Source organism: Vulpes vulpes, chromosome 7 (genome assembly GCF_048418805.1).
Source record: "Vulpes vulpes isolate BD-2025 chromosome 7, VulVul3, whole genome shotgun sequence".
NCBI classification, from domain to species: Eukaryota; Metazoa; Chordata; class Mammalia; order Carnivora; family Canidae; genus Vulpes; species Vulpes vulpes.
In genome coordinates, this window is record NC_132786.1 from 27,694,262 (window position 1) to 27,711,868 (window position 17,607).

Consider the following 17,607-nt stretch of genomic DNA (forward strand, 5'->3'; position numbering starts at 1 on the left):
TGGAGAGAGAAATGGGAATTTTCACTCACTTTTTTTAATGTACGACTGAATTTGCTGCAACCAGCATATATTGTTTTTAGACGAAGATTTCAAAGAATTCTTTTAGAAAGGAAGATGTTTACCAGTAAGCCCTGAAGGTATTACAGCCTACTCATTTCTTTTCTAAGCTAGTATCTCCATTCTTTAGTTATCTTTTCTCTAGATCCCAGTACTCGAAAGCACTTTCCCGAGGTCCTGAGGGGAGCCACAGCTGGGCCTCCTCCAGCACTGGCCTCCTCCTACCAATCTTTTCCCACAGTATTTCCCCAATTATACTCTTCCCTTTGCCCATCTTTCTGCCCACTTACCCCCCACACACACACACTCTCAGCCACTTGCACAACTACCCGCATGATCCTGCTCTACCACAGAGCAAGCACCCAGACAAATGTGCTTCTGCCCAGTGGAGCAAAACTCATTGTTTCACTCCACGGCCTGAGAGCAGAAGAGCAGTCAGAATGACAAGAGAGGAAGGGACGGGCACAGGTATTTTTTTTCTTTTTAGCACAGGTATTTCAGACATACCATTTTAGATCCCACTCATCACCTACGAGTATTTTTCAAAACAAAACCGATCATGCCAAGTGTAAGAAAACCACCACTAGCAAATCAGATAAGCGATTATGTTCCAAATGTGATGGGTTTATTTTATTTTACTCTGATGCAAAACCAAAGATATCCACTACAGCACAGAGACCAATATATTATTAAAAGGTCATGAAAAAGTGGTGTGGGACATGCAGGACGTGATGTACAAACTGGAGGGTTGGGTCATTTCCTTTGTAACGTGACACTACATTGTCGCTGAGGAACACATTTAAAATAACACTGCGGAACTCAACTGAAATGTGGCACAAACATGACAACTTCCAGGCATGCCTTCAAGTACCTCCCTCAGGATGGACTTGCGATCTCTAGACTTCATTGTGGGGAGGATTACAATTCTTTGGAAGAATAAAAAGTTCACACTTTTGAAATTTCACAGAAGAATTTTAAGGCCAAAACATAGTGGGTTCTCTTCACCTCCGGGGACAAATCGGATGCTTTACTCAAAACCACATTAAGCTTCTAGTTCAAATCCCAACCCAACCTTGTGACCTCCTGCATTGAAGTTCTTTCCGTCGATTAAAGCTGATAGGGTCAGTTTGACTCCTAGGAAGAAGACACCACAATGTTACTCATAACAAGTATTACAATCATATCTTCATTTTCAAGAAACAATGGATAGAGTCAAGGGCATGGATTACAGCGGAGTATAAGAGTTACAAGCGTTCAGGTACGACTAAGTCAACACAGGGTTATCTAGAATCATCTGATCTGCAATGAGCAAAGCATAATCACAGCAAACTTCCATTTGGAGTTCAGGGTTAAGAATAATGAGTGACCAAATAAACTTACTAGCCAGAGTGACCAAATTATAGTTAGAAACATATAAATACTTTTTAAGCAAAAGCACCTGATCTGCTTTGCTTTAACCAACTGTAAATGGTCTGAATCGACCTGCAGCTGACTGTAGGTTTTATAGGTTATTTTCAGTATTCCTCCATCACCTCCTACCCATGCCCATTGTTATTAATTCCTTTACTCACCTGGTCGAAGAGTCTGAGTATAACCCAGTCCAATCAGGCTGGCATTGTTTACTTTAGCCTAAGAGTAGGAGAGGAAATAGAAATAGTTAGAAAAAAATCAATTTCATAATATGTAAGTTCAGTACAACTACTATTTCATGCATCAGCTTTCCAAAACTAAAGCAACTTCAGGCCAATCTAGAACTACTAAAACTGCAAATTTAATGAACACAAAGGTAAGTCTCTTCAGTTAAGAGGACTGATACGGATAGCAGAGTACTCAAAAATGCATGCTTAAAGGCCTCAAACAAAGTTTTTAAAATACTGTGCAGCCAAACACCCCTGGTGAACTAAACTCTTTGAGATGCCAGTTTACAACTTCTGACAGCGGTTAGAACATGAATTCTTAGTGAGAGAAGATCTGGATTCAAATTTTGACACTGCCACTTATTTTGTGACTTTGGGCAAGTTACCTGACCTCTCCAAGTCTCAGTTCCCTCATCCATAAAATGGGCATGAGGATACTACTCACCACATGGAGTAGTTGGGAGGATTAAATGAGATATTACACATTAAGCCCTTAGCACAGTACCTGAAATTTAAGAGCTCAATTAGTGTCATTATTAGTAAGAATTACTAACAGCAACAGGAATAGTAATCAAATCCCATGGATTTACAGATAAGCAAATTCTGAGGCCAAAAAGATAAAATGACTCCAGAAGGTCAACAGCCAAATAGAAGAGGAACTAGAATTAGAATTCACATTCTCGGACTTGAGGTATAATATTTCACTACACAATGACCAGCTCACTAAAGTTAATAAAGAACATGCACACAACAACCAAATCACAACATTCATTTACAACTTAGCTGAAACCCTAAGAGTAGATCCAATCTTACAGATAGAGAAGTTCTACAATCCAGCTTGTATTTAGCAGCGATGCCAAAACGGGTATTGTTACTGCCGGCTGTCCAAGCAAGGTTTATTGATGTTTCAATCTTCTCATTAACCTTCTGGTAGATAGACCCTCCAAATTCAGTGCCATCATTCCTATTTTCATAATATAAGAAAAAGTCATAAATATCTAGTTTGTGCAATTCTTATGATATGGAAACCAAATTCTAAGACTGTCTAGACAAGAATCTCATTTTGCAACTACCTATTTCAACAAACTTCTAGTATAAATGACTACCAAACAAGGAATTACATCCAGTTATGTAATTTATTAGTAGCTAATTAAAATGTAGTTAACATGTGATTCATGTACTCAGTTCTTCCATAATGTAAATCTCTTAGACATAATTATGCACAAAGGGCATCAATGGTATGCCTCAGGTAAATATGATCTATATGTCTTTGAGATGCTCAGAGAATTTAGAAACCTAGAAGTAAAGATAAATAAAGATTCTGCAAAACAAAAAAACCCAGGAGTACAAGTACAGGAATAAATCCAATTCTGGATTTCATTTTAAACAACCCTAGAGTCAGAAAGCACTACCCCACAATACCTAGGGTGTCCTGCTCTAGAGAAGTGCCTACGTTATTGCTTAAAAGCATCCCAGAACTTAGTCCTTGAATTTTCATGGTTTTCCTGATCATCCTGTTTTATCAATTTTAATGCCACTGTCTATACCACTGCTTGACTTTATTTCACACATCATAGTGAACTGGAACATCTAGTGAAGAGCAATCTCTAACACTTCAAAAACACGTAGTTCACCCTGTGCTTTTTCTTCCTGGTATAGTAACAGTGCCCAGTAGGTCAAGACATAAAATACAATTTAACAGTTCAAATACAGTTAACCAATAGGATGCAGCCTACAGAACTGAATCCAGGACTGCTTTGAGGACTTTTGCTTCTTCTGAATGCAACATGGGTGGTTAGGTTTCAACCAAGGGTACCTGAAAACCTCCACAGAATTACTGGGGATGTTCAGATCAATTAGGTGGTTGATCTTCATGATCCAGACCTGCTTCCAGATACTGCCAAACTGACTGAGGCACCAGAGGAAACAGAAATATCTCCAAAGGATCCCTTTTATCAGGAAGTAACCTATACCCAGGCTCTTTCCCTCCCAGGGGTTCTTGTACAGATTCTAGGCCTTCCTAAAGTTTGGGGTACAGGCTGAGAGGCTGGGGTACAAGTTTGAGAGGCTATGAACCAGTAGCACAGTACAATGCCCCAAGTGCACTAACCTCTGGCAATGTTTTGCTAACTAGGAAAATAGTACAGTGAGTCTGGATGTCCACCAAAACATATTAAATGCAAGTACCATCATTTCTAACCTGCTAATAGCTACCAACATGCTAATAGCTACCATCTTTTTGGGCAACTGCACTAGTACTAAAGGAGGAATGAATTATAAACACTCACACATGAGTGTGCAGCTGGAAGTCAGCAGCCTTGTAACCCAGGGCGAAATTATTCTGTGACAGTTTGGATTTGGCTGTGTCAAAACTCATCTGATAGCCAGCAAGCCAACCCTCAAAGGCTAACACAGCCCATCCATAGATGGTTGGTCCAGAAAAATCTATATCAACATTACTGCCAACACTGAAACAATCTCGTTTATAGGAAGCCTTCAATTTTCCACTCTTCTTTCTGTAAGAAATAAAACAACACAATGAAAACAACACGAGTTTCTACTACTGTCCAGAAATCTCTTGATTAAGATTCCCTCTCTCCCAATGTGAATATTATTTTGGTAGATGGCATACATAAAGTTTCAAATGACAGCTCTACACATATAACATTATTAGGATTAGAAATGCATATACTGGGGCCTGCGTAGTTCGGTCAGTTAAGCGTCTGCCATCAGCTCAGGTCATGATCCCGGAGTCCTGAGACCAAGCCTCATGTTGGGCTCCCTGCTCAGTGGGGAGTCTGCTTCTCCCTCTCTCCCGGGCCCTCCCCCACTGCTGGTGCTCTGTCTCATGCTCTCCCTTATAAAGAAAATCTAGAAAAAAAAAAAAAAAATGCATATACTATTTTTTGCCTATTCTTCACTATAGTTCAAATGACAGGTTCAAATGACATGATTAATATCATGACAGCATGACAAAAGTATAAAAAGGAGTGTACTTCAGTGCCAAATTAATAATCTGAATATGTACATATTCATGAGAACCCAAAAAAGTTTTAAAGATTTTATTTATTTATTCATGAAAGACATAGTGAGAGAGGCAGAGACATAGGCAGAGGGAGAAGCAGGCTCCCTGTGGGGAGCCCAATACAGGACTCAATCCCAGGACCTTGGGATCACAACCTGAGCCAAAGTCAGATGCTCAACCACTGAGTCACTCAAATGTCCTCCAAATTTCTTTAAATGTTTTTAAATGCCCAAATGCTACAAAACGTTAACACCTGACACACTGCACTTCTAAGTTATTAATCTATCATGAAGAGAAGAGAATTTTTTTTAAAGGATACAGTCCTTTAGTAAACGTATTTATTTTCTTTAGGGTGTTTTCCCCCTGGACATTAGATGAATGGAAGACAAGTGTACACTTTTCAAGGACAATACTGAGAACATGAAATTGGTTCTTAATAATCCTTGTCCTATTTAATTAGGGTTCTTCTGAGAATATTTGTCTGGAAGAAAACTAAGTGTGTGGCAAGAATGACACACACAGCTGAAGAAAAATTCCACTTTGCCTTTTTCTAGCACTGCCCGTGTGAGGCAGATAAGAAACAACATGATCTCCTTTTTTTAGATGAAGAAACTGAAACAGAGAGGTTGGGGGATTTTTAAAGGCTAAGAAAACACATCAGTAGCAGAACTACTGCTTATAGTGTCCCACAGTCAAGAGATTACGCTGTTTTCTTATGAAATTAACTTCTCAGCAAAATACCACAACCATGTAAGAACAGTTTAAGAATAAGAAATACCTAGTCTTGGGACCCCTGGCTGGCTCAGAGTGTGTGACTCTTGGTCTCAGGGTTGTGAGTTTGAACACCACAATGGATATAGAGATTACTTAAAAATAAAATCTTAGGAAAAGAAAAAGAAATATCTAGTCTCAAACCTTTCTAGCTCCTAAACTTTTCCTTTTACATGCCTCTTTGGACTAGCTTTTTTTTTTTTTTAAGATTTTATTTATTTATTCATAAAAAACAAAGAGAGAGAGAGAGAGAGAGGCAGAGACACAGGCAGAGGAAGAAGCAGTCTCCACACAGGGAGCCCGACATGGGACTTGATCCCAGGTCTCCAGAATCACGCCCTGGGCTAACAGTGGCACTAAATCACGCCCTGGGCTAAAGGTGGCACTAAACCGCTGAGCCACCCGGGCTGTCCATGGACTAGCTTCATATTTTTGTTCATCTGTTCAATTTTCAAATCAAAAGTTTAACCTGCTTCAAGGAGTCCTCCTTTCTCTTTACTACATATACAAGGTCTCCGGTATTCCTAACAGCAACCTCCTAAGTTCTCCCTGCACCTAAGTTTTTATTTGCAATTCCCTAATCTAAAGCTCTCTATCCCTACAAGCAACAAAAACATTTCAGAAAATGGGGTTTGGATAATTACCCTGTGTTCGGTACAAATATGGTATCAAGAGTCAGTTTCAACCCTTCAGCCAACTGAAAAACAAAGATTTAAAATAAACAGTTAGTAATTTTCTATTTTTTTGACCCAAAAAAAACAATTCTAAAGTTTTTTCTAACTGCCTAACAACAACAAAAAAAAGGGGGGGTCATTAAAGAAAGTCAAATATTAAGTTACTTACTAAATTACATCTTTATCCTCCCTTATCCCAGGTTTCATCAGACTCTCTCACCAAAAACCAGGTTTAAATGTGTAGGTCAAATTCTATCACAGCCAATAATATTAATTACAGTAAAAAACAATAAAATTCCAATACAACCAAGTAATCTTGATATTCTCTTGAAATTACTGTAATGAGATAACCTGACATTTAACAAGCCAACCGAAGGAATTTATTCAGCTACACATATATATTATCTATCTATGGTAATGTGCATGTAGACATGCCTCAAAAAAACAGTGCATAGCAAATACTTCACAAATCCCTGCTGATCATTTTTCCCTTTGAAGACATTATAGAATTTAGAAACATTTTCCTATGGAGCCAGTTTTGCAACGATTACAAACTAAAATCAAACTACTTCACTGTAAACAGCTTGGTTTCCCTAGGAAAGGCTCAGTTAACAAGCAGAACTGGTCAGAACAAAGATATAAGGTGATAATCATGGACTCATAAAGCTTTACTTTCTAGAAATGTAAGACATATCAAGAAGGCCACATGCAGAGAAAAACTATGGCTACTATAGAGGTTCTAAGATCTCATTCACACTGTAGTTGGGGTTTACAGATAATTTTATCTGCAAGATAAATTTAACCCACACATAACTTCTAATGCTTTCTCTTACCTTATTCTCCAAAGAGATTTCTGTTCCAAGAGTATTGTCTGTGTTCCATTTCTGGGTGAAAGTAAGTCCATAGTTACAGACCTTATATTTGGTCTCTAGGTTGCCTGACGCTTTCCCTGTATCAGTGTAAGCATGACCAGAAGTAGAAAATTCCTGAAAAGCAAGAAAAATATTGACTTTAAAATCACCTCATCAAATAGAAAATACTCATTTCAGAAAGTAATGTTCAATGCCATCAGAAACCAATTCAGTTTACTTTTTACCACAACCTATTTCCTGCTTTCTCCTTTCTAAAGTTTAACCAGTTTCAAATCTTTCCATTATTCCATCTCTCTCATTGATACTTCTGGTTCCATGTACTCTCTTACTAAAATGGGAATCTTAAATTCTCTCCTTTAAAAGAGAAATATCTTTACTTAAAATAAATGCCTATACTAAAAACACAAAAATATTGAATCTTAAACATTTTACTTTCATGACCTGAAAAAGATTATTCATTCTCTATCATATCTTTCAAACTATTAGTTAATTTTAAGATATTTAAAATCCCCAAACACTAGAAAGGACTACGTTACCCTCTTTTTTTTTTTTTTTTTTAATTTTAAGATTTTATTTATTTGAAGCGGGGAGAGAGAGGGAGAGAAGCAGACTCCTTGGTGAGCAGGTGCCCAATGTGGGCACCCAGAACTCAGGGATCATGAGCCTGCCCTGAGCCTAAGGCAGACACTTAACCAATTAAGTCACCCAGCCCTATCCTCTTTTAATAAAACTTCAGTGCATCGAAAAAATTTTTTTTTATTTTTATTGTGGTAAAATACACCTAACATAAAATTTACAATTTTTAAGTGTGCAGTTCAACTGCATTAAGTACAGTTACACTGTCATGAAAACTTTATTGCTTTGGTCCACAAAACTATCTGTAGAACTTTAGGTATACACAATATTTGGAACTATGTACCCATTTTTCACAACAAAATGGAATGTTATAACTTGCCCCTTTCTCCCTTCTCCCCATCTACCTTTTAAAGTGCTTTCTATCAAATAGTTACTATGAACACCTTAAAATATATCCTCCTTCATAGGTAGGTGTCCCTTCAGTCATATGACAATGAGCAATAGGAAACAGATCTCCCTCTAAAAGGAAGCAAACAGTCAACACCTGTCACTGACAATCTATGAACTGTCAAGGAAAAAACCTTCTGATTGGCCCCGTTTTTAGGGAACATTTCTAGAACACTGCCAAAAGTCATTAAGTGCTGCCAGGCCTAAGCAATTCTGTTTCACTGCCCGCAATATGAACCCTCCCTTTACCAAACAGCCTGCTCCCTACCTCTAGTTCTACAGGCTGATGAAACAACTGGGAAACTATGATCTGTTTATCAACACCATGCAAGAAGTTTTCCAAGAGAGTATCATGCTGCACATTTTAGGGCAAGGCCTCAGTACAAAATGACAGAATGCTAGCCGTGTTTAACAGTCCACACAATTATTTAATGAGAGCATTGCTTTCTTTTAGTAGATCAAACTATCCAGTGTTTTATTTTTTACATACACCTCTCATAAACTTGGAAGTATAACATAGATAAACCTCAATTTTAGTGTCAGGAAAATTTCACACACAAAATTAAGGTAAAAGTGTATTTAGTCTACACTTTTTCCTTGTTACCATCATTTCTTACTTTGAAGCTCTTACAAAAGTCTAAAATACCAGAGGTATAAAGCTTAAAAGAGAAGCCCAGAATATTCTCTAAGTTAAAAAATCAGGGATGCCTGGGTGGCTCAGCAGTTTAGCGCCTGCCTTCAGCCCAGGGTGTGATCCTGGAGTCCCAGGATCGAGTCCCACATTGGGCTCCCTGCATGGAGTTTGCTTCTCCCCCTGCCTATGTCTCCGCCTCTCTCTCTCTCTCTCTCTCTCTCTCTGTCTCTCATGAATAAATAAATAAAATCTTCAAAAAATAAAATAATAAAAAATTAGAACTAGCTCACAATTGCTTCAGTTTTTCCTCTAATTTCATCATTAGCTCAAACAGTGCAAAATACATTTATAACATGCATATAACATCTACAGCTTTACAATGAATGCTAGTAAGCAACAAAACCACCATAAATATGTTAAATAGATGGCATATGGTGAAAATATTAAGTGCAATCTAAGAACTGCTTGGAGCAATGTATGAAATTTATCCTAAGTTAATACCAGAGACCAAAAGCAGCCATAAAAAGACGCACACAAATATGCTCTGTTTTTCTTACCATCTGAATGAATAGCCCCACACCACAGCAGCATGGAAGGGAGATAAAATTTTAGTCGATTTTTGCAACACAAACCTAACTTGAACAAATTCTGAAACCCTATTGAAAGTTAGTATAATTTTTCTATTTTAACAGAACATATAACAATATGCCCACCCTAGTAGGTAGCTGCATATATGTTTATTTACCATTAGAAAACCCAGGAAAAAATGATAGTGACAAACCAGGATTACGTGGCATATGAAACAAAGACAAAGTATCATACGAATTTCCACATTCCTTTAGACCTTCTAATTAAATTATTATATCTGGAAATAAAATTTGCATTGGTTTGGATAGGTAGATACCAAAAAGATATGCTCCCAATGAGTAGAAATAAGAGAATGAGGTGAATGTAAAGTTACTCTATCTGCCAGATTTAGTGAATAAAAGTCCTGGTTAATGATACTTTCAAAATATGCTTATATCCTTTACTATATTCTTAACTTTCAATAAAAAAGACATTATGAATATCAATAAAAACTGTAGATTGATCTTTTACATGTATTTTTATTTCTACATTTGTTTTGACCAATGCTGAAGGGATAGAGACTAAAATTAATTTGTTTTTTGTAAGGGCAATAAAACTTACATGAACCCATTATAACAGAACTAAAGTTTTTAGTAACCATATATGTATTCATGAAAGCATAAAGATATATACTGGTCAAAAATATATGTATATTTTATATATCCTGGGAGTAAGACTCAGTATATTCTTTTATGAAAGACACAAGGTTCTCCACCAAAATTTAACTGCATTGTCTAGGGCTAACAGGAAGAGGCTCACTGAAATCTAAGAGTATGACAAAGCTAGGGAAGATAGAATAGTGCCAAATGTACACTGACTCACATAACTAGACAAAACAATTTTAACAGGTTCCTTTAAGTTAATTATGCTACATCTCTTAAAAATATATTGGGTACTCACCACTCCACTACAAGACTTGGTTCTCAGGTCTATTTTGACCATGCCGAATCCTAGATAAAAATAAAAACAATGCACAAAATGTGACATTCACTCCAGTTTTTCCAACTTAGAGATTATGAAAGCAGTTCGGATAGCACACTATCTTCCATATGGAAATTACAGAGTATCCTGATTAGGTAAGAGTTCCATTAAAAACTGAATTATAATGAAATAAGTATAATTTTTAAGCTCTCAAAGAACAAAAATTATCAGAAAACATGCTTATATAACTATATACTTAAGTAATTATACAGTTAATAAGAAAATTCAAATGTATATAACACAAAAATTAAATTTTAAAAACTAAAAAATGACCATTCAGGATCAAGAATATTTTACTCCAAAGAAGTCAAAAGTTGTGTTTCATGAAAATACTGTCATTATTTGGAGGAGGAAAAAACGTACCACCCACTTTAACTGTCTCCAGGGCTAGCCAGAGGAGACGTAAGTACTACAGATTTATATTGCTTCATCTTAGAGATAACATTAAATATGTATATTATGTATGTATGTATGTATATAATTAATTGCTTTTAATGCTTGTAAGGCATTCTACCTCTAAAGAGTCAATTCTAATAACCTGTTGACAGTTATCCCCTTAAATCTTGCGAAGTAGATTAACATTAACCTCATTATACTAGCACAGCATCTACATATAGTAAGCATTCAAGACTAACCCTACCAAAATTGGAAATGTACAATAGCATACTTACCATATCCTTTATTGAAGACATCCTTGGCAGCCTTTCCTAGGTCACAGTAAGTCGGTGTGTTACACATCTCTTATAAAGACAAAGGAATAAAAACAGCCATTTAATATTTACCCACAGTCCCAGTATTTAGTTCAGTAAGAAGAGGTAGACAGTTTTCTCTTCCTTTGCATCCTTTATACCCTAATGCAAGCAAAGTTAGGAGAAGGCGTTCTGTTTCTTTACAAAGAACTTTCCAGAACACTGGATAATAAAAGGGTTTTTTTCACGAGATTCAGAGATCATCTTTCTGAATACATTTCAAAGAAAAGAAATTTCTGGGCAGCCTGGGTGGCTCAGGGGTTTAGCACCTACCTTTGGCCACGGCGTGCTCCTGGAGTCCCGGGATCGAGTCCCACATCAGGCTCCCTGCATGGAGCCTGCTTCTCCCTCTGCCTGTGTCTCTGCCTCTCTGTGTCTCTCATGAATAAATAAATAAAATCTTTTAAAAATAAAATAAAATTATATAATCTTACCCATTAACTACACACAGGATAAATTCTACCTGCAGTAATTCTGCTTACCAAAAATTGGTGTATACTCTAAAGTTAAAGCCTTCAAAACCCAGAGGTGCCTTCACTTTTCATTCTTTTTTTTTTTTTTAAGATTTTATTTATTTATTCATGAGAGACAGAGAGAGGTAGAGACACAGGCAGAGGGAGAAGCAGGCTCCATGCAGGGAGCCTGATGTGGGACTCGATCCCAGGACTCCAGGATCATGCCCTGCGTGGAAGGCAGGCGCTAAACCACTGAGTCACCCAGGGATTCCCCTCACTTTTCATTCTTGCCTACTTGGTATTCACACAGTTTTTCTACTGCTGATATGGTCCTCACATTAAAGTTCTCAGGAGCTCTAACAGCATGAATAAACATACCACTCTTCTGCCCTCTTTGTATAATGGGAAATCTCTTCCTGCAGTGGCTTCAATGGCCATGTCTAACCAACTATAGAACCATCTCAAGCAGTCACATTAGCCAATTAATATACCAGAAAAACCCAGAGCACCAGCTAGCCCATGCAATAACTATGCCTGAACTATCCACACCATCAAACTAGCACCTACTTCTATTTAGCCTGGCTCTTAACCTGGCCTTCTACTAAGTTTCTGCCTATACCATAATATCTGAAACAACACACGCTTATGATGCACTTTTTAACTGTAAACTCATTTAAAATTTGTTCCTTAGTGTAAACCTATCAAATACAACAGACATACGTTAAGAGGGCAGCGTATAATATAAATATATATATATATAAAGAGAAAAGAGTAGAGTAGAGGTGAAAGACAGTATAAACGTCGACTCATACCACAATAAAACTGTTCTAAGCCATAGGGTGTCAGAGTTCACTTCCAGGGCCATTATTTTACAATTTAATTCCCTACATTCAAATGATCAATTCTAGACTATTTACACACTGCCAAATGCAATTTGATATTACTGTTTATTATTTCAACCAATGCTGGTATCTGCTGAAATTCTGCCAGAAGTCTCAATGTGGGGAGGTTAGTATAAAAATGCAGGAACACTATATTCCAAGAGAAACGTTCAGCCTTCACGGTTTGGGTTTTCATCTGCTGACAAGAGAAAAAATATACTTAAATGTTCAGAAACATCCATCTACTAAGTCTTTTAGCATTCTGCTTTATTTTTCAAAACCACTGCTAGACACTGCCAAAGTGCAGCCGGTTGAGTTTACTACCTGATCTCAATTCTGCCTAGTTCAAGCTTCCTTTCTCAGGCCCATGGTTCTGATGGGTAATGCCCTGCTGGTATGATCAAGCAAAAACTAAAGACGACCAGAGACTTCAGGTCACTCGAGAGTAAAGCTTTCATCATACATTTCTGTGGGCTCTACAAATGCACTTGTTGGTTGGCATGTAAGACGTCCGAGGTGGCTTCAGATGCGAGGGCGAAGGGGGGGCGTTAATTGGGTTAATACTGCTTGACACAGTTACTAACTTGACAGTCAAGGCCCCCTTTGTCCCTCGCCTCGCCTTTTTCAGGTGCACCTACAGCTTCCTCCCCTCGGCGGCAAGGAGTGCTAGGAGCTCCCCGATACTGGACAATTCCAGAGAGGAAGCTGGGGGCGGGGGGGGGGGGGGGGGTTGGGGTTCGAGGGTCCAACTTCCCTCGAAACCAACCTCCTTCTGGCCCGACGCCTAGCAGGACAGTCCAGTGGGGCCTCAGGAAGGGAGCGGCCGCGGGCGGGCGCCCCGAGCGCTGCCCCCACGCCGGCGCCATCCCCGGAGGTGCCAGGAGAGCAGGGTCCCGTGTCGTCCGCGCCCCCCCCCCTCGGGCCCGCGCCCCGTTACGCTGCTCTCACCCTGCCGAGCCCTCCGTTAGGCCCGCCTCCCGCGGGACCCCCGCTCAGGGGTCGACCGCCACCCACCCCGGCTCGGCGCGGCCCCCGCCGCCCGGCCCCTGCCCCGGCTCACCTCACCTCCAACTAGAGGGCCTGTCTCCGCTCCGCCAGGGCAACGCTGAAGGTCTTCAAACCAACGCCGTCCGCGCCTGCGCGGCCTCACTGCCCCCGCGGCGCCTGCGCGCCCCTACCCGCCCCCCGCGCACGACGTTTGCGCCGTAGAGTCGCGCCGGGGTCGCGCGCCGCGGGTCTCAGTGCGGACGGGAACAGCTGGAGCGAACCCAACTGCCTGGCTCGGAGTGCGCGCGTGCGCGGGACGGCCCAGCCAGCAGGGGGCGGGGGTGGGGCTTGACGAGGGCGGAGAGGCCTACGGACCGCACCCTCGTGCCTGGAGGGGCTCCTCTCGCGAGAACGCCCGGAGCTTACTAGTTACTGTTGCTATGGGAGGGGCCGCGGGTGAGGCTGGAGGGAGAGGACCCGGGACGCAGCTGATGGTTGCTGTGGCGTAGCACGTCAGACCTATTCGTTCCGGTGCCCAGCAGATCTTTAAGGGAACTTCGTTCCCGACCCACTACAGTTCAGGAATGTGCCCTTAGGTCATCCCATCTTCAGGATGAGTAAACGTGGGTTCCCAGAGGTGAATGACGTGCTATTCGGGATCACACAGGTAGCAATAGATTTAGGAGATGGAGCAGAGAAAACTCTTCTTTAGAGGACAATACCAACGAATAAATATAGAAGAAATTATAGAAATATAGATATATAGATCCACCGATTTCAGGCGAAAATTATCAATAGATGCTAGACATTTGAAGATAGTCATACAGTTCCAAAGTACCAGCCCACAGATTCCTTATAAAGTAGAAGAGTACCTTCCCATCAAAGAGTCATCCTTACCCAAGTGTCAAACTTAACATCACCAGGGATGGTACAGACCCACATCATGTGCTCCTCTACGTGATGCAGAGGACACAAAGGTCATATTCTTACGAAAGATGCATCTCTATTCATGAGGAAACAATCAGACAAATCCAAATTGATGAACATTTTGTGAAACAACCCCTAGGTCTCTTCTAAAATGTAAGTGTCATGAAAGATTAAGAAAAAGGCTAATGAATTGTTCTAGATTAAAAGAGACAAAGGAAAGTTTTGGCACCACAAAGCAATGTGACCCTAAACTGAACCCTGGGTCAGAAAAACAAGAAACCGCTGTTGAGAAACATTATTGGCATAATTGAGAAAATTTGACTTTATTATATTAGTATTAGTATTGCAACAATGTATGATTTTCTGGTGTTGATAATTGTATCTTGGTGATGCAGAAATGGCCTTCTTTGTAGGAGAGGTATGCTTAAGTACTTAGGAGTGAAAGAGGATGTATCTGCAACTAACTCTCAAATGGTTAAGGAAAAAAAAGACAAAAACATACCATGTACAAAACACTAACAGTTGGTGAAGATATATGGTTGTTCGTTACATTATTCCTGAAACTTTCCTGCAAGTTTTAAATTTTTCAAAATAAAAAGTTGGGGAGAAAAAAGCCCCACAGAGTTATTGACGTTCAGTCTACAAGTTGCTTCTTGAATCAATAGGCAGATATCATTATTTGCCTGGTGTGTTTAAGGCATTTCAGGCTAATAAGAGATGAGTAAGGTGAATGTTCCCAAAGGACTCATAATGTAGGACTTGGACAATACCTGCCAAATAAAGCAGAATATGATAAATATCATAAACAAAGCAGTATAACTTAGTAGGCTAAATAAAATGAGCTTGAGAATCCAAAGAGGCTGTTTCTATCCCAGATCTGCCAAGACTTTGGTCTTAGGCAAGCAACTTACCCTCACCATGCCTCAGTCTCTCCCTCTGTGAAATATAAATAAATAGTATCTACTTCAGAGGATTGAGTGGATAGTAAACAAAATAATGTCTCTTTAGCACATAACAATCTACCTGGCATATAGAAAATGTTCATTAGTTAGTAACATGAAAATAAATATGCTCTAAGAGTTTAACAGTTATACAGATATTTTATACACACACATATATATACATCTATGCACACATACATATATTAGAGCCACACTTCACCCTGTACTTTGGCAGGCCATTTGACCTTCCTCAAATACAGCAGGCCATTAAAGACTATTATAAAGAGCACTTGAATGGGAATTTGGCAACATTTCTTCCCCCAGCTTCTGTTATTCAAAGATCTTTCTTCTGAAAGGACCTGACAATACCAGGCCTGGGTCATGCAGAGAGACTTTGTCAGGAAGGTGATGAAAGAAAGTGTTAGGAAAACAGCTGCCACGGCAGAAAACCTTCCTTTGCTTCATGTCCCTCTGGCCCTGTCAACTCAGCTGGATCCAGGTTCATGCTCAATGTCCATAGCAAAACCCTGACCTTGACCACCTTGAAACTACAGCGAGTTTCCATTCCCCTACTCACACTGGGTTCTAAACCCTTGGGACCTTTTCAATCCAAATGCTAGTAACGTGACATTATTCTATAAAATCTCTAGAAACAGGATTTCAGAGCAAGGGATTTTAAATTCCTTCATTTGTGAGACATTTGCTAAGTTCTTGCTCTGTGCAGGGCACCATGCTCAGAGCTGATGATGTCAGAGGAAACAGCCCCATGTGTCAGTGCTTCTGGGTCCAGAGGCCCATGTCACATCAAGAGCAGTTTCCCAGCACAAGTCACTTGCTCTAGTCAAGACAGCCTGATAATCTGCCTCAGCTTCCTTATTGATAGAAGAATCTCTGAAGGTTAATAATAGTTTTACTCTTAGAAATGAAAAACTGAGGGCAGAGGCCCCACTGTGAAGATTTAGTAGCTCAATTATGCTAAATGTAAAAAATATTCTGAAGCCAGCAGTATTATTTCATTCCCTGTTTATTTTTATTAAGGCAAAAGGGATCACTTGTTTATTTTCAAGGACTTCAAAATTCTGATGAGGAGTGAAGATTCCCTAGTTACTGAGCTGCTGAAGGCATCTTTGAAGAGGAGGAGGTGCAAACTTCATCCCTCGGCCTAGTTCTACACAGAGGCTGCAGAGCACAGGAGGACCCAGTGGTGAGAGGGCCTCAGTGAGCCAGGGGAGGAGGCTGAAGGCTACTCCAAGGAAATGATGTCTCAGAATGGCTCAGGCTTCCAGCACAGAGGGAGAGAGTGATCAAAGCCGTCAATACACGAAATTCCATGTCTAGGGGCTCATCTCGAGGAAACAATCATAGATGTGTCCAAAGACGTCTCTTAAACAACTTGAATGATTTAGAATAGCAAAAATGTAAAAACAATCTAAATAATCAACATTTAGAGGATTCATTAAATGAACTATAATACATTCATATTCTGGGTTATGATACAGCCCGCTGTTCTGATTAACATTTGATGATCTGAGGAAGAGGTTCAGCAAAAAAGGGGAGTAAGCAAAAGTAAAAACAATGTAATCCCAAGTTGTGTTGTAATTTTATTTTAAGAAGAAGTAGTGGAATGATAACCATCAACATCAGTGCTGGGAGGCAGACAGGGAGACTGGCTAGGAGAGGTGCACGTGGAGAGGTGTAGACATTAGTAATGCTAGTTAACTACTGTGAGTTCTGGAGCGGATAATAGATTAACTATATTGTATATTAAATAAACGCTATATGTATGTGTGTATATGTAGCTGCATAGAAAGAAATTGAGAGAATTTATAAAAATTTAGTAGTGACTGTCTCTGCTGGGTCAAAGTATATGTGACGTTTTTTCTTTATTTTTTTTTTTTTTGTATTTTGCAAAATTTTTTTATTTGGAAATGTGCTTTTTGGCTATAATTAGAATAGCTAAGGTCACTTTCATAAGGTGGAGAAGTACGGAGGTTTATGAGAAGGGGAGTACTGCTCCATGAGGAATTTCCACCAAAAACTGGGAAATGCCTCTGGAATGGAGTACGGGAATTGACAGGGGGCTTTCTGAGCGCGCACATCACTCTTGACCATAAGAGGGCGCAAGGAATCAAAGTAAAAGCAAAGCTAAACCTGCTAGCGTACACTAGACTTGTTGATGATGGTGATGATGAGGGTGATGAACCCTGCACTCTTCTTGCTCCCCAGGGCTTCATCCAAATTCTTCACAAGGATTGAACACAGTTATGAATCCTAGAGGATTGGATGGTGTGTCTGGGAGCTTCCCTACGAAAGTTACAGTCTGCCTCAAATGTCAAAAGGTCACCCTTAAATCTTTGCAAGTTGTC

General features: G+C 39.6%; 1 protein-coding gene across 2 annotated transcripts; it reads right to left on the reverse strand.

Moving 5' to 3' along the window:
* Positions 1-660: 660 nt before the first annotated feature.
* On the reverse strand, positions 661-13,696 carry VDAC3 (voltage dependent anion channel 3). Of its 2 annotated transcripts, none has more exons than XM_025993671.2 (9): positions 13,447-13,696; positions 10,973-11,041; positions 10,221-10,270; positions 6,998-7,150; positions 6,135-6,187; positions 3,983-4,210; positions 2,508-2,658; positions 1,629-1,686; positions 661-1,191 (listed from the first exon to the last, which is right to left on the reverse strand). In XM_025993671.2, the coding sequence occupies exons 2-9, from the start codon at positions 11,037-11,039 to the stop codon at positions 1,100-1,102; spliced, it is 852 nt and encodes a 283-aa protein (XP_025849456.1). In that variant the 5' UTR covers positions 11,040-11,041; positions 13,447-13,696; the 3' UTR covers positions 661-1,099. The 2 variants fall into 2 exon arrangements, with proteins under 2 accessions (XP_025849456.1, XP_025849457.1); XM_025993672.2 differs by having other exon boundaries at positions 13,452-13,589.
* Positions 13,697-17,607: the final 3,911 nt, after the last annotated feature.